The sequence below is a fragment of the Schistocerca gregaria genome, chromosome 8, assembly GCF_023897955.1.
Source record: "Schistocerca gregaria isolate iqSchGreg1 chromosome 8, iqSchGreg1.2, whole genome shotgun sequence".
NCBI lineage: Eukaryota > Metazoa > Arthropoda > Insecta > Orthoptera > Acrididae > Schistocerca > Schistocerca gregaria.
In genome coordinates, this window is record NC_064927.1 from 502085237 (window position 1) to 502107412 (window position 22176).

The 22176-nt window shown below is 41.0% G+C and overlaps 1 protein-coding gene across 5 annotated transcripts in view; it reads right to left on the reverse strand.

The window, feature by feature from the left end:
* The window catches only part of LOC126285371 (protein bric-a-brac 1-like), a 132454-nt gene that overhangs the window by 105640 nt on the left and 4638 nt on the right, over window positions 1–22176 (reverse strand). For all 5 annotated transcript variants that reach the window (XM_049984693.1, XM_049984694.1, XM_049984692.1 and 2 more), the window contains exons 2-4: window positions 13819–14002; window positions 4857–5045; window positions 1630–2338 (exon numbers count right to left, since the gene is read on the reverse strand). In XM_049984693.1, the coding sequence (XP_049840650.1) occupies window positions 1630–2338; window positions 4857–5045; window positions 13819–14001 (1081 nt within the window). In that variant the 5' untranslated portion in view covers window position 14002. The remainder of the gene's footprint in view (window positions 1–1629; window positions 2339–4856; window positions 5046–13818; window positions 14003–22176) is intronic.

Sequence of the window (22176 nt, forward strand, 5' to 3'; positions counted from 1 at the left end):
CAAGAAGACCTCTATAAGATTAATGTTGGGTGAATAATTGGCAGCTGACCTTGAACATTAAAAATGTGGCATGCTGCACATAAATAGGCAATAAGACTCATTATAGTTTGATTACATGTTTGCCAAATAATCACTGAAAATAGTCACATCTATTAAACCTCTGGGAGAATGCGTATGCAGTGACTTAAAGTGAAACACCAATATAAAACTATAGTCAAGTCCGTGCACATTGATCACTGCCATTTTCAGTGGGTTTGGCATGGCAGCTTCGCGTGCATACCTCAACCAGTCATATAACGTCATTTTGTAAATGTGTCTTTGGCGACATCTCACAGTCTATTGCTTTTACTTGAACCCATTTGTGCTTTGCAGTTGAAAGCTGGCGTCAGTGCTGCTAGCTATCAGGGATCATCTTACACCGACTCAATCAAAGGAAAGGCAGATGCCAGACTGGGATTTATTGAAAGAATCTTCAGGATACTTCATCCACATATGAAGGAGACAGCTTACAGATACCCTTGCTGTACTACTACTACTACTACTACTACTACTACATTATTACTCCCTTTACCAAGTATGACTGATATAGGAAGTAGTAAAGTGCCGAAAAAGAGTAGCATCTTTCATCCTGGGTTTGTTTAGCAAGTGTGAAAGCAACTAAAAGTTGCTCATCAACATCCAGGGGCATATGCTACCAGATCGGCATTGTACAAGATGGTGGTATTAGAATTCCAAGAGCATATGTTCTTGGAGAGCTGCATCAAACCAGTCTCTGGGCTGAAAACCACAACAACAACAACAACAACACGGAGGCTTAATCAAAGTAGTAGTTCTCACACATCATTCATAACAGAAACATGAAAATGGCAATAATACACAAAGTACTCTCACCCAGTCACCATAATGTGGCTTTCTGCGTATAGATGAAGATGACATGTCAACACAAACAGGATCTCAATTACTATTTTATTCCACTGTCTTTCTATAACCTTCAGAGTTACAGTAGCTTGTAAGACATAAAATTCTTTTCATCTTGGTAAGGCAACAGAGCACTGGGAAGAATGCAGAGTTTATGGAATTCATTTCATGCGAACTTCATTGATGATGGAAACTCCTGGGAACTTGACATTTTTAACAAATAGGGAAGAACATTACAGGCTGTTTCATCTGAAGGAAATTTTTTTGACTTACTGTCTGATTCGTTCCCTTCACCATTTATGGGGGGTTTTCCCTAACTACCGCATTCATGGCTCTTATTAGAGGCCATAGAAACTTTGAAATTTATTATGAGATGTGGAAGAAACTACTGATGCAACAACAATATTACACTAAAATAATATATAACAATTTACTTTCTGTTGTTTGTTATTTGGCTCCTACTAATTAATTTTTCCTTGTGACAACATTCAAATGAAATAATATAATTAATTTCTAAATTTCTAACTTCCTGACAGAGACAAAATATTTATTATACATCATAAATAAAATGATTGGCACCATAACATCAATGTTGAGGAGCTATTATATTGAAGTTACTTGCAGGTACATGCTGCAGGCAGGCTAGAAATGTTGTAGCTGAGCTTCAAATTTTTATAATATTCTACAATATATTAGACAATTATAGCTCACCTTCAGGCACAGCAGCATGCTGTGGTGGTGCCCCAGACAATGACCGCATGAGCATGCTCTGTTGCTGAGAGGCTGGAGGAGATGAGCCTCTACTTTCTTCCTTCAGTGGCACTCCACGAGAATCCTCATCGCCCAAATTGCTTCCAAAGCAGTCTGTATCTTCTGACGCACCAGATGCTGATGGGCTGCCATTCCCATCCATTCCCCTGATAGTCTGTTCCTCCTGTATATCCCCCTCATCCTGACATATTGGTTCCTTTTTTATTGTTACAGGCAGGTCATGCAGTGGGCTGTCTGGAACTGCAGGAGTCTGTGAAGCAGTCTGATGTGGAAGAGCAGAGAATTCCTCCTGAGAGGACAACTGTGGTGGTACAGGTGTAACTGCAAAGCGGCGTGGGAATGCTTTGCGCCTTTTGGACAGTGGTACAGGAGTATCATCATGCTGAGGGCTTGATGGCTGAGAGAGAGTAGGTGAAACACTCACAGGAACTGGTAACTCTGGTGATACTGTAGCTGGCTGCTCAGATGTGACGAAGGCTGGTGATGCTGGTAAACTTGGGCGAGTATGTGTGTGGAGGTGTGGAGCAACAGGGGGTGGGACTGAAGGTAAGGAGACTGGTTTGCGTTGCTTTGAATGAGATGTGGTCACCTGAGGTTGCAGTGCTGTTGGTGGTGGCGGTGGTGGTGGTGGTGCAGGTGACTGCTGCTGCTGCAATTGTGCAAAGAAAGCAGAAACAAATCAATAAAAAAAAAAAGGATGGTACATCAAAGTAAACACAAAAAACACACACACACACACACACACACACACACACACACACACACACACACAGAGAGAGAGAGAGAGAGAGAGAGAGTTACATTATGCCAGCCAATGGCTGTTTATGTGTTTCAACTATACAATGAGTGGTTACCTTCACACTTTTCATTATTTAAAATAACTGTGGGATTTGTAACTAATCAAGGTGGCAGCTGGCTCCACCTCTGGGTAAGGACTGACATTTAGATAACAACAAGAGTATAAATTGTGAATATACAGATGGCAGGTGACTATAGATGTGACAAGAACCTGCACAGATGATTTACAACAAGAAGTTGCCAACAGCTGTATAGTGGCAGATCACAAACCTCAGTGGAGAGACTGGCCATGGGGCTGGTCCTATGCACACCTGTGGCCAACAAAATCCACTCATCTCTGTATGTCCACCTTCTCAGAGATGGTTGTGGGACTCAGCTGTTCAATACAGAATGTCAAATCAAACACTTTTCACCTGTATGATTTGAAACCTCATCTGAAGTAATCAAAATATCCACGAGTGTACTGCCAGTCTATAGTGGCCAATGGACACAATATTTCGGCGATCAAACATGTCGCCATCATCAGGTGAACTGACGGACTGAGCTCCTGTGAACGTGCCGGCACGGATCGCCGAAATATTGTGCCCGTTGGACACTATAGACCGGCAGTACACCCGTGGATATTTTGATTATCAAATACGCCGGGAGAAATTCAAGAATCACTCATCTGAAGTGATTGCTGTATCGAGCTCAAATTTACAGGTCTTTGAATGCTGGCCCCTATTTTGACCGGAACCAAATTTGGAGTCTTCCTACCCATTGGTCAGGCAGCCTGAAGATTGCGTAATAAATCGCCAGAACTAGTAGCCAAATAAAATAAAAGCTTGAAATCTGTTGTGTGAAAGTGTGTTATTTGACAAATCCACTCATATTCTTGATGATCTTCAAGTGTTGGGTCTTGCAGACCCATATACCTGGCGCCAAATAGCAGCAGTTATGTTGGATCAAGAGCAGCATAACCTTGAAAATGATGGTTGTCAAATAGATGGATGAATATGCTACATTTTCCATCACTCAACAAAAGAGACAATAAATTAACCACACATGTTATTTTTGTCCATACTTGACAAAGAAATACTGGGTGGTTTTGACACAGTGATGAAGAGTCTACTAATATCAACATTTCACACAGATTTAGCTATCAAGACAACTGTAGAGAGAGGTATGGTAAATATAATTTTTCCTTGCTCATTGAAACAGGGTCCTGAAATTTGTATTTTGTACACTTTAAGTAAAAACTAAAAAACTGTTAATATGAATTTCATTGCTTCACTCCAAACTACATGACATCATAAAAATTTCATAATTGAAAATTTTTTATCAGCCTTTTATCAATGAAAAGAATTTACATTTAAGTACATTCAACTCAAGGTGAATCAAATGCTGTAGAAACAATTTTTATTTCTTCACAATAGTCTACTATTTCTGGGGCCTATGATACAAGCTAAAACTTTCATCTAATGCACCCTTATGTATCTTCTTAATCAAATTATCCTCCCATTTCCATCCACACACCAACATACTATGTTTGTCCAACTGTATGACAGTCCTGCTTCCAGGATGACCCTCTATTCTGAACAGAAGCCCCAAGAGGGTTTTCTAAAACAAATTTTAACATAAGCCATAAATTGCCTTACTAATAAAAGATACCTTAATTTTTTTAAAGAACAAAATGAACAATAGGAGGAAACAGGTACCTGATTGACTTTGATGACCACTGGGTAGATAAAATGACACCATGTGAAGTAGGAAGAAACCAAGGTAATCTTTGCCATCTCAGAGTATTGGAACTTCATCATTAAGTGAGCAATTGAAGTACTTACAGTGAAGAAACCAATAAACAGGGATATATAAACTATCAGCTTTGTAAAGTGCGGAAATCCTTCCCACAGACAATGGTTAAAACTTCATCAGTCACAGAATAATGGATCTGACAAGAACACATTGATGGGCCTTGAGGAGAGGATGAGCAGAAACAGACACATATGATACATTTATGGCTCCTGGGAAGGAGAAGCCTTTCTGTGTAGCCAAATAGCACAGGTTCCATTGTTTGTCACATTCAGCACTCCAGATGCAACTTCCACTGCAGTCATGTTACTGCCCCTCACCACCCCTGTGTACTTGAGCATTTCAAACTAGCTACCACATAAATAGGGTTATTGTAGCAGTTCTCTCAAACTGAATCAGAACCTGGAGACAACAATTAGCTGCTTCATAAAACTATTGTGGAGTGTTTACAAGAACATGTGATATGAATCCCAGAAACCTTATTATTTATTATGAGAACAGCCTTACACATAAAAACATACAAAAACAAGCAAATGAATGAAAACACTTGGTTTGATAATTTTTACTGCCCTACTTACTGTTTCTCTGAATGGATTAGCAGCACCTGCAAGACCTCGTACTTGCAGCAATTCTGCTGTATGGAGGAATGGTGCCAGCCTATCTTGTGAAATGTAAACTTCACCTTGGTACATAAAGCTCAGAAGTGCCTGTACATCTTCATATCGGACATCTTTAAGTATTACCACTGGGTGCTGGCACGGATTCTCCTGCAATAATGGCAATTCTACTTATATTAAAAAAATAATAACCCTTTAGTAGACTTACAATGTTCATAATAAAATACTACAGGATCCGGCAGTCAAACCTGCATTTTTTAAATGAGTGTAAAATACACATAGATGCAGATATCAAAATTTTATTCATACAATCTTATTCATTGTTTGAAAATAACATCAGCAATATGGTACGCTTCTCGATCATGGCATTCTCGCAGGCAATTTACGAAGCAGTCCATCACATGGCGAAGCATACACGGGGTGATTCTCTCGATTTACAGCTGGATTCTTGTTTTGAGATCACCAACATCATGAGGTATTTCTTCGTACACTTTGCTCTTAAAGCAACCTCATAAGAAAAAAATCACAAGTTATAAAGTCATATGATTGGGGGGGTGGGGGGACGTAACCAATTGCTCCATTCTTGAAAATCACCCAGTTAAGAAAAACTTCATTGAGAAAATTAATGCTTATACGGGCTTTGTGACTGGTTGCTCCATCTTGCTGAAATAATGTTTCATCATTCACTGCATATTGACGAAGATGAGGTATGAAGAATGTCCTTAGCATTGTTAAATAGTGCTTAGCATTCACGGTAACAGATTGCCTTCTTTCATTCTCAAAAAAATTAGCGCCTGTTATTCCTGATGAGGACATTGCACACCAAACTGTTACCTTGGTTGAGTACATGGATTTTTCATGGAATTGGTGAGGGTTCTGATCACTCCAATATGTAAAGTTCTGTTGGTTCACATATCCATTGAGCTGAAAATCTGCCTCAACACTCATCCAGAGGTTTTGAACAAGTTCCTCACTTTCTTCAATCATTTGCAAAAGACTTTCACAGAAATACTGTCAGAGCACGGAGCTGTTTTTATTCAAAGCATTAACCACTTGGATTTTGTATGGGTGGTGATGTTTAGCCTCAAAATCCTTCTGACAGTCCTCTCACAAATTCCAAGCGCAAAACACTGTCTGCGCAGATCCCCAGAGGTTTCTTCCCACACATTCCACACTCTTGGGAGTATGCACTGTCTTCACTCTGCCCTCTGCCACCTCTTTTCCTTGTTGTTTCACTGATGTTTTCAAAGTTTTCGACCCACGTTTTTATTGAGTCAAGCAAAGGCACTGGCCTATTAAAATTAATTTGAAAATGTGCCCAGAAAAGATGCTGAGTGGCTACATAGCTACTGCTTTGGTAGAAGGCTTTCACTGCACATGACCTTTGTTGTTTAGTCCACTGCTCCATAGCTATTGAAATGCTTTGTGCCGGGGAACACAGTGGTGACCTTGGTTATTCGCCCCCAACTACTTACAACACTTCCACGCACTAATAATAAACGCAGGTTTGACTGCCACACCCTGTAAATACTCTGTGCTCACAAGACTGTGGCTCCTAGAATTGAAACATTGTTAGTCATTTTCATAAAAAAGAAACAGTAAGCCACGCTGCCAATATTGATACTGTATTAATGTTGTTGGTGAAATTTTCAATCCAATAAAATGAGAAAATATATCAACAAAAATAATCATTTTTTTGGAAATACAACGTAATTTTAATGAAACAAGAAGGTTTACATGCAATTCGATTTTAACAACATAAGCAAAAAATTTGGAAGTTTAAGACCAACAGAAAGATGCTCCTATCAGAGCACAAAAAAGGTAAATATGCTCCTGGGTAAAAGACTCCGACTGGAAAGTGGGATACCAGCTGCCTCATTCTATCTTCTACAGCACCTTATCCCGATTGCTCTCTCTTGCTGATCCTTCCCACTGCCACTTCCTCTCTCAGGATATAAAAACACGAATAAGTTTGCATGATAAAATTTTTTGGAAAATTTTTTAAGGTGCAGAGGATGGTAGAATGACACAGCTGGTACCCCACTTTTGAGTGAGAGTCTTCTAAACAGGAGCATACTCAGCTTTCTTGTGCTCTGATAGGAGCATTTTTCTGCTCGTACCCTTCTTTTCTCTGCTCCAGCAGGGCACATCAATCACATGAAATGAAGTTTATGGGTGAGTAAAATTTTGATAGTTTTCTTATTTAAAATTGAAATAGTGCAAAACCAATTTTACACCTCAGACCAGATTTTACGTGCATAAACATTTTGTATGTGCCTCAGTGTGGGATTCCTGGAACTCTCGTAATGATAACTGAGTGTATTTCTTCATGCTATGTGACTCCATAAACTATGTTTTCACGCGACAACGTATTTTATGCGTGTGGGTAGGAAAGCTTAAAGCCTCTGTATCTTGGAAACAGATAAAGATATACAAAAAATTTCAAGGTTGTTGTAAATTGGGATGTTAGGAAAGTATCATAAAAATTAAAACCATTTGCTCTGCATAGCCATCTTGGAATTCATATCTCCGTTCTGGTACGCGAACAACATCGTTTTGTGGTGTTTCTCGATAACAGATAAAAATTTTTGAAAATGGGAAGATGGAAATTCTAGATAAATGCCTAGAGAATGTACCGATAAAATCTGAGCAATTCGTTATTTCTTTTCTTTAAGCCTGTGACCAAGCTTTTGGTTTTTTTTTATTAATTTTCATACCATATGCTGCACAGGCTTCATTCAGTTCATTTAGCATTTGGGTCAGCGTCTGTTGATTTTTGGCGAGGATCGCCATGTCAATGGCAAATCTTATACGTTCAATTTTCCGCCCACCTATCGTGATAACCCTTGTCCCACCCAAACAGCTTTCCAGTACTTCCTCCAGATAGATGTTAAACAGGATCGGCGAGAGACAACAGCCCTGTCTAACACCTCTCCCAGTCGTGCTGTCTTCAGAGATCCCATTACCTATTCGTACCCAATCAATCTTCTCTCCTTACACTTTACTCCCTTCTTTTTCATGATATCTAACAGTGTATCCCACTGCACTCTATCAAATGCCTGTTCGAGGTCTCTGAAGACAGCATACACTTCTTTGCCCTTTTCTATGTATCTTTCGCTGATGGTTCTTAGAAGTCCAATGGCATCTCGTGTTCCCTTTCCCCTTATGAAACCATACTGTTCACCAAGTGTTTCTTCCAGCATTCCATGTAGCCTTCTATTCAGAATTCTAAGAACTAATTTTGATGCCTGTGATATTAGGTAGATTGTCCTGTAGTCTTCACACTTAATGGGATTATTAGAAATCATAGACAGGTAAGAGCATTCAAATATTTGGGAAGTTGATTTAAAGAAAACATGAATTGCTAACAAGATATCAAAGTGAGAATGGTTCTGTCGAAAGAAGCATTTCAAAAGCAGAGAAGACTCCTAATAGTTGTTTAAACGAGGAATTAAGGATGCGACTGGTTAAATGCTTATTAGGGAGAATGGCCTTGTATGGAACAAAAACATGGACTTTGAGAAAGCACGATGAGAACAGAATTGAAGTTTGTGAAATGTGGATATGACGTGGAATGGAGAAGATCAAGCTGGACTGATAAAGTCAGGAATGAAGAAGTAATGAGGAGAGTTGGAGAAGAATGGAGGATGCTGCTAACAGTGAAGAGTAGGAAACTAAACTGGATAGACCACAATTTAAGGAGAGATTGTCTTCTAAGAGTAGAGGGAATTGAAGGTTTAGTTATGGAGAGGGAAGGGCAGAGGAAGGTTCCAGATGCTGGATGATGTCAGCAGGCCACAAGGAGGGCACCAAAGAATGAATAGGAACGCAGAAGACAGAAGCACAGAGGGCTACGCAGTCAAAACCTGCCGCAAGGCAGCCAACCCAATGATGATAATGTTGTTATTTATTATTTAGATATCTGCTGTCAATGGCAAAAAATTGTGACTGTTTTCCCCCCAGACACTGCTCAAGAACTAAACGATGCCTCCACAAGCCCCTTAAGGTGCGCTGTACACCACATCTAATGCAAATTGAACCATTCAATTTGCTCCATTTGCCTAAGCTGGAGGAAGTGTGCAATATTCCAAAATTGACCCTATACCATAGGATCCTTCTGTTGGATATACGAACGGTCCCTGTCACGAGGGCTATTCAAAACATTTGACCCTACCTTTCAATCACCAACAGAATTCGAGGTATGAGCCGCAGAAAAATCCAATTTTTATGAACAGCATTTTGGAACATATTGGCAGCACATGCTGGTGCATGCATACAGATTTCAAAATCCATCAATATTTGGAGGGTCAGAGATGAAGTCATTTTGAGGAGGAGGAGGATGGTACCAAATGTAAGTTATGTGCTCTAAACACTTAATGGCAGCCTCTGAACAAAGTACTATGTAAAAATGGGAGAGAGTCAATCAGAAATTTTGCTGACATAAAAACAAATTATAACAAAATTAAAGAGTGTTTTACAATTAAATTAAAGCAAATGCACTCAGATATGGATATAGATTCTTTTGAAAGATTGTTTAATTTACTTACTTGCAATTCACTAAAAATGAACAATAAGAAAAATTGCTAGAAGTGTTGGTTTACGAACAAACTCAGTTGTGTAAAACTTGAGTTTCTCCCGATGCATAAAAGTTTCAAATAGCTTCCAGGAATGCAGTGGGGTGACATCTTCAACAACTGCCAATATTTTGAAAAATGCACACCCTGTCACTTTCAAGGTTCAAAAGTAGCCAGAAAGCACCGTGCAAGGAAGGAAATTTATAGCCTCTGTCTGCAGCACATATCCAGGAAAAAAAGACCACACACACACACACACACACACACACACACACACACACACACACAGGCACGAAAGCCACATGCCATAAACACTAGCACCACCACACAACCAAAGATGACTGACATCAAAAGTTATCAACAGTGTATATTAATAGCTGACAGGTGAGGTAACATAACCTTTGTCCTTCTGTTTTTTTATAAGCGGGAGAGGAGGAGTCCACACGGAATTTAAGCAAAAACCTCCATCTCTACTTATAAGGTCACTTGCTAATTTAAATTCAACTATTTCCTTAGTAACACTTTATCAACAGCTGGAAGTGCATGTCAGAATCTCCCTGACTGCATTTGGGACAAGCCCACCATCTCCCCAAACTTGTCCTCTAAATGCTCTACAAGAAACTCTCATACATATGAGGTACCGTGGCAAATAAGATTCACTGCCATCCTTAGCACGGTGTTACCATGGTGTGAAACTTAGAACAATTAGAAACTGCTGGCGTTTGATCACCAGCTAGTGATGATGTGGTCCGCCTCATCACACGTCATCCGCCCTGATGCCACCCACTCCGACCAGGGGCCCTCCCCACGGGTGCCACCCAGCCGCAGCAAAGGCCACCTGGCAGGATGGCCACTGCCGGGCGTCACGATGCCCCAGGGTGACGGGCATCTACTCCTCGGCATATGTGGGACGTTAGCGGCGCAGGCATCAGCATAGCGACCCCTGCGTAGTCAGGGGGCTACAACCAATATGGTACATGGCGGCCCACCACAACGACTGGCTATTGCGCTGGATATGAGGTGCAAAGAATTCCATGGTCATTGTCGGTGCACAAAACAATACCGCATAGTGGGTGGAGGAACCCAGGAAAATGTCCTCGTCCAAGAGATGGAGGATGAGTGGGACTGCAATGCGACGATGAGAAAGCGTGCTAAGGATCTCAATGCACGATAGACACGATGCACGATGTAAGGTGCCCTTCCCCAATTGGCTCGCTCTTCGGGAAAATTTTTAAAAATGGAGGTCAAACCCTACAGGGAACCATCACATAAAGGCCGAAAGGTGTGAGACCACTTTTAGTCACCTCTTACAACAGGCAGGAATACCTTGGGCCTATTATAACCCCCAGGCCCGCAGGGGGAAAGTGCAGAAGAGAATAATTTTGAGGTATTGCGTGTTGCACAGGGTATTAGGAGTAAAAACATACTACTTGTAATGGCTATAGTTATTAGTCTGCAAATTAAGAGAATAGGATGTAATGTTGTTCAGTACACTGTCCTCAGTCATCAATTGAAATATCTGCCCTTATACCCCTAACATAATGTATGTTTGGTTAAACTGATAAATCTTACATCACGTTCCAGGTACACCTTGTCTAATGTTCAAAGTGTATCAATTTACCACTCCTACAAATTGTCTACGTCCAGTGTTCAAAGTATATCAATTTACTATTTCTACAGATTATCTGTTCAGTGAGATTTAAACACTTAAATTTACGTTTAGCAGCTTGGCAAGTTACAATTTTTGTTGGACAGCTGCATGAAAAAGTGAAGGAAGGCAGGTTAGTGTTTAAAGTCCTATCATCAGATTGTTAGAAACAGACCACGAAGTTGGACCTGGGAGGTATGTGGAAGGAAATTGTCCATGTCCTTTTTAAAGAAACTACCTTGGCACATGCCTTAAGGGAAAAGCACAGAAAACCTAAATCTCGACAGCCAGACAGGGATTTGAACTGCCATCCTCCTGAAGGAGAATGTAGTTCCCTCCTGAAGGCGAATGTAGTTCCTCTACCACTGCAAGAACTCTCCCAGTGGCTGCAGAACAGATGCCATTCTCACTCAACAGTATCTTAATATTACCATTATCAAATGTACAGTAGTTATAACCAATGAACACTCACTGCATTCCTCTTATTCCTTGATTTCTTTTACTGTTCTGTGTCTCAACTGGGAAAAACAGAACTCTTATAGGACCGCTTTGTTGTTCGTCTTTCTGCTTGTCTATCGGCTGTTAACAGCCCCTTTTCTCAGGAATGGGTAGCTGTATCAAGTTGAAATTTGTGTCATATATGAGGTATATGGTCCCTCGGCAGTGTAAAAAATTGATGCTTCTACATCAATGCAATCAAAAGGTATGGAAACTTATGTCACATATTTTGATGCAAACTCACTCATCAAAACCTATAGGGTGCTTCCCGTTCATCTACAATGATGAAATTTGGCAAAAAGTACATTTTCACAGAACAAATAAAGGCAAAAAATTGTTAATTTGTAATTATATCACATGGAAAATATATTTCTTTTTTCATTTGCTATCAAACTTGAAATTAAAATGATCAGTAGTTCTGCATTCAGGCTGGCTGGATCATATTGGTAAAAGTCAAACATCAGGCAAGGAATGACTTTACTGCTCATTTAATGTGTTTCAGAATTTATCCATCTTTGGAAATCCAGGAGTGATTAATGCACTTAGATACAGCGATTCAAGTTGTTTGTACACAAACATTCAAAGACTAGTCTGTGAATGTTTGTTTCACATACAACTTGGATCGCCATATCTACACGCAGTAACTGCTCCTGGATATCTGGTGATGGATAAATTCCGAAACACATTAAATGAGCAATAAAATCATTCCTTGCTTGATGTTTGACTTTTACAATTGTGAACCAGTCAGCCTGAATGGAGACTTACTGATTATTTTAATAATGGTCGCCTGTCTCCTGCACAACTTTATGTCGCATTTATATTACTGAAATTAAAACATTCTCGAAAATCTTGGAATCCCTAGGGCTGATATTCTGCTAGTGTCAATGTGGATAACAGCAAAAATTATAAAGTCTTGATTCCTGGAATGCATGAATTGTCTATATAAATAATTACATTCGTACAGTATAGAAGCGAATTGGCCCAGCTTCGCACGGATAGAATTAAGTACCTACGGCCAGACGACTCGTGTGGAGTTGCATGCTTTGTTTGGGGGCCACAGCACGCATAGATTTACAAATAAATTTCGGAGAACAGTGTTAAGTAACTCAATATCATCAATTTCAAACAACTTACATGACGTAAGCAGTGTACAGCAGGGAAATTGTCTGAGTCATGAATGTTGGGTGTTCCATATTGAATTGGCTTTTGGAGTGACATCACACAGCAATGATGGAAGCACATCTTAATGTAAGCAATACATTTGCAACCAGTGTACATATTGTATGCAAATCGTGTGTGTGTGTGTGTGTGTGTGTGTGTGTGTGTGATGGAATATACTGTACACTAGAGTAATACATAAAAAAAAAAATATGGAAAAACACACGATGCAGATTTATAGCTTGGTTAGAGCAGTCCTCTTATGAAGCTTAGTACGCATTGTAATGCACTGTTGAGATTCACTGTCGCAATTCTTTGTCGTCTATTATTTATGGCAGATGTCTTCGCCATGCCACCAAAGAAGTGTGACCACATCTGGGTTTGATTCAAGGAAAGCAGATAGCTGAAAGCTTAATCATCTGCTATGTTGCTAAAAGAATGTACCATATGTAAATGAAGCAAAGTTGCTGAAGTAGCTTTTTGAAAAACCTTTTACTTGTAGCGTAAAGAATGAAACATCATATTTTGGATTCACAAGCTTTTTTGCTACGTTGTTGCTTTCAAATGATTGCAGGGAAATTGTTGGTTTAAAATATTTGATTATTTCAAATTTTAAGTATCACATCACAGCCTGTTGATGAGGTGGTTATCTTTTCGTTATTCGTCTTATTTATTACCGTATTTCAAAACTAAGTAACTCACAGACCACTGTTCTAAGAAATTGCAGTGAATTAAGAATGCGAATTGTGATTGCTATTATGAGGGAACTAGACTGTCAGTCTGCCTGGTTAAGAGACACAGTGAGAAAAGTGACTCAGCCAGGATTCGCTCCCATGACCTTTCAGTTTCCAGCCATAGGCTCTATTCCCGGATCCCATTTGCTATGCTCTTGAGGCACTGCTGCTCTCTAAGTTCATGCAGCAGGAAAAGTATGTTTTATGGGATTCCACGTGGAACAAAGAATTAAAAATTTGTCACAGGTGCGTATTATATGCTCTTCCTCTTTATCACGCACACACAGAAAGTATTCATGTATCCCTGTTACCTTGAAAACATTCCTGAAGTAAGGACTACAGGCTGAGAGTATAACTTTATGAGCCTTGACATTCTGTCCATCACATGTTAGTGTCACATCCACCAGATCCTCATCACTCTTCAAGCTTTCCAAAGCTGAAGTTATGTTAATTTGGAAGTTATTCCACCGGAGACAAAACTGATCAGCAGCCATACTGCAACAGATAAAGAGATACTAAACAATCAAATAATCAAGTAAACTTTAAATTCACAGTTCTAGTCCAGTAAATAACAATAATAATTTTTACTTCACATCAAGTAATCATCAGTTTTATATGCCATGATGCAGTTTGTTCCTCTGAGATGATGCAGTTTCTTCCTCTGAGTAGATCAAGTATGAACATTGAAGTTTACAATTTATAAACTACAGTTTTGAGTTTATTATTAAATTTTACATTTTAGTATGCTTTACATTTGTCGATATATAAGAAACTGTGTTACACTTTTTTACTATCATTAGATTCCGTGTGAATTACCTAATACTATGATCCTGAAATATTTAGGAAGTAGTACAACAACCAAACAATGGAAAATCCAGGATGGAATATAACAATATTATGAAAAAGAAAGTTGTCACTTACCATATAGCAGAGATGCTGAGTCACAGGTAGGCACAACAAAAAGACTGTCACAAATAAAGCTTTCGGCCATTAAGGCAACTGGAGAGATACAAAATTTACTCACGAAGTCGCAGCCGGAGAAAATACCCTTCAACGTTAAGGAAATGTGCAAGCTTCCGTGGCCAGTGGCTCCTCCTCCTGATAGAAGGGTTGAAGGAAAGGAAGAGAGATGAAGGAAAAGGCTGGTGAGGTTTAGGAAATTGGGAAAGTTATGGGAAAAGTCGCTCAGAACACCAGGTCAGGGGAGGCTTACCAGATGGGATGAAAAGGAAAGACTGATTGTTGGAGACTGCATTGGACAAGATTTGAAAACCTGAGAGTATAAAGGGGGAAGATAGGGTGATAAGCAAGAGCAATTACTGATAAAACATTGGGCAACAGTTAATAAGAGTGGAAAGCTAAGTGCATTATATGTGGTAGACATGTGCGATGGAGGGGGAAGTGGGGGGTGGCAGGGTAGACAGGTCAGAAAATAAAAGGGCTGATATAGGTGGTGGTAAGAGGGTGCACAGGGCAAGTCTCACAGCGGAAGGTGGTCGCAGGGGCAGGGAAATGGGTGCAAAAGGAGTGTAGGGTCTGATGTCAGACAGAATGGACATTCCAGGGTTTGATTTCAGGAAGCCACAACTTTAACAAAATAGCTGATACACTCAAGACCAGATAGTATTGAGTGATAAGAGATGGACTCCTAAGTTGTAGTTTGGAGAGATCAGCAGTACCAGGATTGGATGAGACGGCCTGGGAAATCTGCTTTTAAAATACGCTGATGGGGTAATTACGTCCATTGAAGGCTGAGGTGAGAATGATGATGTATCGATCCACATAGATCCACACCTGAGATCCGGGCATGCAGTCGTTAAGGCGTGCCACAGCAGTTGGCAGGCGAGTTCGACAACAGTCAGACGCCGCCACTCGTGAATGCCTGTGCAGCGTCTCTTCTGTGCACTCTACCACCTGGCTCATGGCTTTACAGACAAGCAAGGCCACCTCTAATTCAGTTACATGTGTACTCTGTATGTGTGTTATCAGATAGTTATTGTGAGTTATTCCAATGCTAGTGTACCCATTACAGTAAGTTGTTTTCTAGATGTAATAAAGATTGTAGTGTCAGTCATCATGAGGTGTTCTCCCATGGAATTAGAATACATTGGTGATGAGTAGGGTCATACCTATACATGTTTTTTTGTAATGCAGTTGGTATTCACATTTTGTTGTCACATGGAGTCTCTTGATACAAACATTGGTACAGCAACAGAAGGACCTTGTCAAGGGTCATGCAACAGGCTTTGCTGGTGTGGCTCTCCGGCTCCTTTTCCTCCTCAGTTCCCGCTGTTTGACAAGTCATCAGAAGACTGGAAGGAGTACAAACACCACCCAATGACAGTATTTTCATGCCTTTCACATTACTGATTTGGAGGTATGTCAGACGCTGTTTTTGTCCTGGATTTCTCCCACCTCGTATCAGGCGTTGCAGTAGTTGACCCCATTGCAGGAACCTTCTTCATTGTCGTTTGATGCCATATGTCCACTGTTGTCTTCCTATTATCACTGCTGCACATGTGTCATGGTCATTAGGGTCGAAGTTTACAATGCCAGAAAAAGTCCTATCAGTCTTATCAAGCCTGGGTCACGACCCTCCACGGCCTTAGTCACAAGTGCCATTTTGTCAAGGACAAGACAAGAGAGTCATATGTGGACGTCACGATTCACAATGTTATCAACAACTCCGCCCCTGATAAGGAAGTTCAGCAACGGGCCCTCCAGTTAGAGAAGCCATCCCTCGATGAGATTTTATCAATTTCCCAGTCGTATGAGGTGTCACAAGTCACTGGCCAGCAAGGAAGTCTGGTGCGATATTGTGGCAAAACAAAGTGGCCCGGTTGCATCCCCTACATTCGAGGATGACATCACAGCAGTGCAAGTCGGCTGCTCCGGCAGTTACCGTACAGCACATACGCAGCATTCCAGCCTCTGCTCCCTGTTGCCATCATGTGCAATGTGTTACACCAAATATGATACACAAGTGTGTCCCCAGCATTGGACTGTCTGTCAAGTGTCAGGTAAAAGGCCACATTGTGGTAATCTGCCACTCAACTGCACAGAATGCAGCATCACAGACCATGGATATGGATACTCAGATAAGTGTCATTGTCAGGGCTGGTTCTTGATCATGATTCCAATAAGCTTCTTATCAAAATTTTGGTTCTCTCAAGACAGCTGTTCCTGCAGGTAGACACGGGCGCAACTGTTTCCCCGCTTAATATCCAAACATATTCAGACCTCGGCTCTCCGCAGTTGTCGCTGGTAAATCCACACCTCAGGGATAATATGATAACCACCTAATGCCTTCTTGGCCAATTCATAGTGGAAGTCATCTTGAACCAGTGACTCAACCTGTTACCTTTATTGTTGTCCATGACACTAGTTCAGCAAATTATTTTGGGTTTGATGCCTTCCAAGCCTTAGGTTTTTCGGTCACAAACTCCATACAGTTAGTAGTTGCCGAGGTCCCCTATCAGTCTTTGGAATCTCTTGTGCACAGAATTTCAGGATATCTTTGTGCAGGGCCTTGGGTGTGCCACAGACTTTCAAGTGCACATTACCTTGGCGTAGTCAGCTCATCCTAGATTTTTTCATGCCAAAAGACGTATCACCAATTACCCTGGATGATGAGCCCGAGTATATCATGGTCACTAACAAGTCATTTGGCCTTTATCAATACCATTGACATTTGGGGTAGCACGTGCTCTTGCTATTTTTCAACGCTATTTGGAACAGGTCACGTCCATTAGTCTGCACTGCTTTAATTATCTTCATTACTTGATCATTACAGGACGTACTATGAGTGACCACCTGCACAGCCTCTGGGTCCTCTTTCAAAAACCCCAGGCCATGGGTACCCCACTGCAATCTGCAGAAGTCCAATTTTTTCCAACTGTCTCTTGAGTACCTAGGCACCTTGAGGCAGGGGGTTTGACGCGTGGAGAGTCTAGTCAGAACCAATATGGAACTGCCGCATCCCTTGTCACTGCATGAACTGCAGGCTGCTTCTTTTTTTTTTTAGGTAAAATTGCCTATCATCATTGGTTCATTCGCAGGACATCTATCATCATCCACCCACCGCATCCCCTTCTACACAAATGCGCTCCTTTTGCTTGCCCCTTGCACGCAACCAGGCATTCACCACGCTGAACAAACACCTCTAGTCAACACCATGTCTCAAACACTTTTAGTCAACACCATGTCTACCTAACTTTGATCCCAAAAAACCACTGTTTTTGGCTATGGATGCTATGCATCATGGTGTGGGGGCACTTCTTGCCCATCGGAATGCAGACAACTCAGAGGGGGTTCTCCTTGTGCCAGCTACTTCTGCCCTTATCCCTAGGTCTCTAGCAACCAGGGGTTGCTTAGCCCTCTGGCCTCCATGGACACGGACACTATCTCCAGATTGCAGTCTTCCACAACTCGCCCTGGGGATCAGCCAACTCCCAAGGGAGGAGGGGTGTAGTGACCCACATAAATTGAGCCACATAAAACCACACCTAAGATCTGGGGTGCAGACTTGAGGCAGGCCACAGAAGTCTGCAGATGCAGCTAGACGTTCGACAACTGTCAGAGGCTGCCACTCGTGGATGAGCAGGCAGCTTCTTGTTCGTGTGGTCTGCCAGCTACCCAACAGCTTTAGTGACAGGTCTGGCCAGCTCTACCTCAATTACATGTTTATCTCTGCAAATGTGTTATCAGATTGTTATTGTGAGCCACTCCATGGCTAGTGTACTCATTATAATATACTGTTTTCTAGACTTAATAAAGTTCGTTGTATCAGTCATCATGTGGTGTTCTGTTGTGGGATTAGAACAGTACTGCTGTAACGAGTCTACATATGAAAAATATATTTGCCTTGAATGCCAAGAGTGCTCAAGAGGGAACATTTGACATGGAAAGGATGCTAACTGTGAAAATGGAAGTACTATTGCTTGTTATTTGTTTGTGTTGGCCATAGTTGGGACTTATATTTATGTTAGATGTGCAATGAATAATCGAGACTTGTATTTATTCTCAATTTGCTGGACAGTTATTTACTTCAAGAATCATCACTCAGAAATTAGGAATTTTAAAGTAACATCAATACTGTATGGGGCTCATGAGTCAGTCTACTGACTTTATTTTGTTTTAAACACACTTCATGCAGGACTTTATTGTTAATACCAGTTCTGGCTCTCAATAGGCACCACTGTACAGTGTTTATGAAATTACAAACTTTCAGCTGTTTTTTTAACAAAGAACTTGTCTCAGCTATAGTATGAAGGGTGTTAGTAAGTAATGCAACACATTTTCCTCAGCCAATTTCACTTGGAAAAAACACTCAGAATTTGCTGTGAGACATCATGGAATATTCCTGCTTCAGCCACTATAGTTTCATGCAGTACCAGTAGGTGGTGGTGCTATGTGTAGGCTTCAAAATGGAATCTGTATCAGAGGTGCAGTCTAAGCTGTCAGTGAATTTCTTCCGATGGAAAACCAGAGCATCAGCGATATTCATAGACACTTGCAGAATGTCTATGGAGACCCGGCAGTGAGCAGAAGCACAGTGGGTCATTGGGCAAATCATCTGTCATATTGCAACAAGGTTGCGCAAACCTGCCAGATCTCTCGCATTCCAGCTGACCACACACAGCTGTGAGTCATGCAATGTTGGAACATGCACACACACTCATTCGCGATGGGTGAAGAATCACAATCAAACACATGCACAACTGCATGTCCCTGCTGGTAATGCTGACACCTTGTCCACCAGGTAGGGTACTCATAGACGTGTACTCGCTGGTTCCTTGCCGCCTAACGAAAGACCATAAAGAGAAAAGAAGGACCATATGTGCAGAATTGCTTGCACATTTCAAGGCTGATCATGACAGGTCTCCCCCCCCCCCCCCCCCCAACATTGTCACAGACAATGAAACATAGGTTCATTACTTCAAACCGGAAACAAAATGGCAATCCATGCAATGGCGGCCACGCTACTTTTCCTCCAAAGAAAATGTTCAAAGCCACACTTTCAGACAGTAAACTCATGGCAACAGTCTTCTGGGACTCTGAAGGGGTTATTCTCCCTCATGGTGCAATGATCAACTCCGAAGTCTAGTCTGCCACCCTCAGGAAACTGAAGACAACCAACTTCAGTGTGCTCACTGCCACAAAAATGCAAATGAACTTGTCCTTCTCCATGGCAATGCAAGGCCTCATACATGTCTGTGCACCCAAGAGGAGCTCACAAAACTTCGTTGAATTGTTCTTCCTCATCCACCCTACTGCCAGGGTCTCTCACCTTCCAACTTCCACCTGTTTGGCCCAATGAAGGATTCACTCCACAGGAAACAGTACATGAATGACAGGGAGGTTATTAATGCAGCAAGATGTTGGTTCCGACATCAATCAGTAGATTGGTATTGATCCTCCAAGCACAGTGACATATAGCCATCACATGGAACGGAGTTATTTTGAAAAATAGGCTTTGTAGCCGAAAGAGTGAGGAATAATATGGTGTATTGGGATCCTGAATAAAACCAACCTGCTTTCAGAAAAAAAAGTGTATAGCGCAGATGCTAAGTTGCAGATAGGCACAACAAAAAGACTGTGTTGCATCCCCTATTGAGTATCCCTCATAATTCACAGTAGCTTGCCACTTCACTATTTATTTATTTATTTATTTATCCAAGCATTTGCAGGAATTTCAGATGCAGTTTTCATTTATTAACTGAGCTGAATGTGACGTATGCAACCAACACCCCAACAACAAAGAGGTGTAAACAGTAGCATGGTTGCAGATGCAGCCATACTCAATGGGGTTGTTTATTTGTACTATTATTTCCAGCAGCAGTGTCACAATATATTACACTTGGCATGCCACTTGAGTCAGCTTTCTGTGGCCAGCTTCTCTAAAGAGATTGCTCTCTCTGTGTAATCCCATGGCTGTAGATGTAATCATTTGTGTTCTGCCACTTTCATCTATCTCACAGTTTTCAATATATTTTTTGTTGTTGTTTATTTTTTGTTATGTTAGGAAACACAGTAATGTTTCTTTTGAAGGGGCTATGTGGTCAGAGATCTTCAGTACAGTGACTCTGACAATGTTTTGCTTGCATCTGGCACACACTATCAGATACTTAGTGAAGCAAAACAGTGCAGGAGAATATGTGGATTACATTATGATGGCCATATTACTTGACAATTAAGAATTTAACCAGGCAGCGCAAGATGTTCTGGGACTTAAATGTTGCCTATCACTATGATTTCATATTTCTGATGATTCCAGAAGGGAAACATTCATCAGCAATATGGGTAAGATCAACCACTTCCTGTAACTATTTTCTCTCCGTAACTGTTGCAAAGATGTACACCTAGCACGGCGCACGTTCTGATCAGAAACCTTGCAGTGGCATCAAAGTCACATCTCTCCTTTCAGACACTATATCATTGGCTTCTGTATACTATGCGAGCTGATGCATAGCCTTGCACTATATGGCATACTACACAAGGTGTTTTCTACACCATGAACGGACCCAGGAACAGAGTAATAGTGTTTTATTCACTGATGAGTCATGGTTTACCCAGAAGACCACTCCCCATCTGGCACACCACTGGAACATATTACAACTCTGTCAATATCACAAAATGGGGCCAGTACATTGGTAACAGTACTCACATCTGGGACAGCATCATGTTAGGAGCACATACACCAGTACCTCCTATGGACGCTGTGCTGGCTGCATCTACATGGATGATGCTGGCGTACGGGTAGATGTCGGAAATGAGTGATTGTAAGATTATACAAGATGACTTTGAAAAAATTTCTAGTTAAGTGATGAATGGCAGCTAGCTCTAGATGGAGAAACATGTAAGTTGATGCAGATGAGTAGGAAAAACCGTTGTGTTCGAATACAGCATTAGTCCCCCACCTGACAGTCATGTTGTTAAATATCTGGGCATAACATAGTAATGTGATATGAAATAGAAACAAGCACATGAGGATTATAGTAGGGAAGGCGAATGGTCGACTTCAGTTTATTGAGAGAATTTTATGAAAGTTTGGTTCACTTGTAAAGGAGACTGCATACAGGACACTTGTGCAACCTATTCTTGAGTACTGCTCAAGTGTTTGGGATCTGCACCAGGTTGGCCAAAGGAATACATCGAAGAAGTTCAGAGGCAGACTGCTAGATTTGTTACCAATAGGTTCGAACAACACACAAGTGTTACAGAAATGCTTTGGAAACTCTAAAGGGAATGCCTGGAGTGAAGGCAACATTCTTTGCAAAGAACACTATTGACAAAATTTAGAGAACAGCATTTGAAGCTGACTGCAGACTGGACCAACTGATATCAACAAACTTTTTGCATAGGTCCACAAAGATAAGATACATGAAATTAGCACTCATAGGGAGGCATACAAACGGTCAGTTTTCCCTCGCTCTGTCTGCAAGTGGGACAGGAAAGAAAATGACCAGTAGTGGTACTAATATGGAAAAATTAACCAGAACGATGCCTTAAATATAGTAATGTTTGGTTAAAGCAGAAACAGTGCAAACCACGAAACTAATTTAATTGGACAGGTGGTGGCAGAAACACACACATAAAAGAAGGTTATTATTATGCAAGCTTTCAGAGCCAGTGGCTCCTCCTTCAGGCAGAAGGGTTGAAGGGGAGGG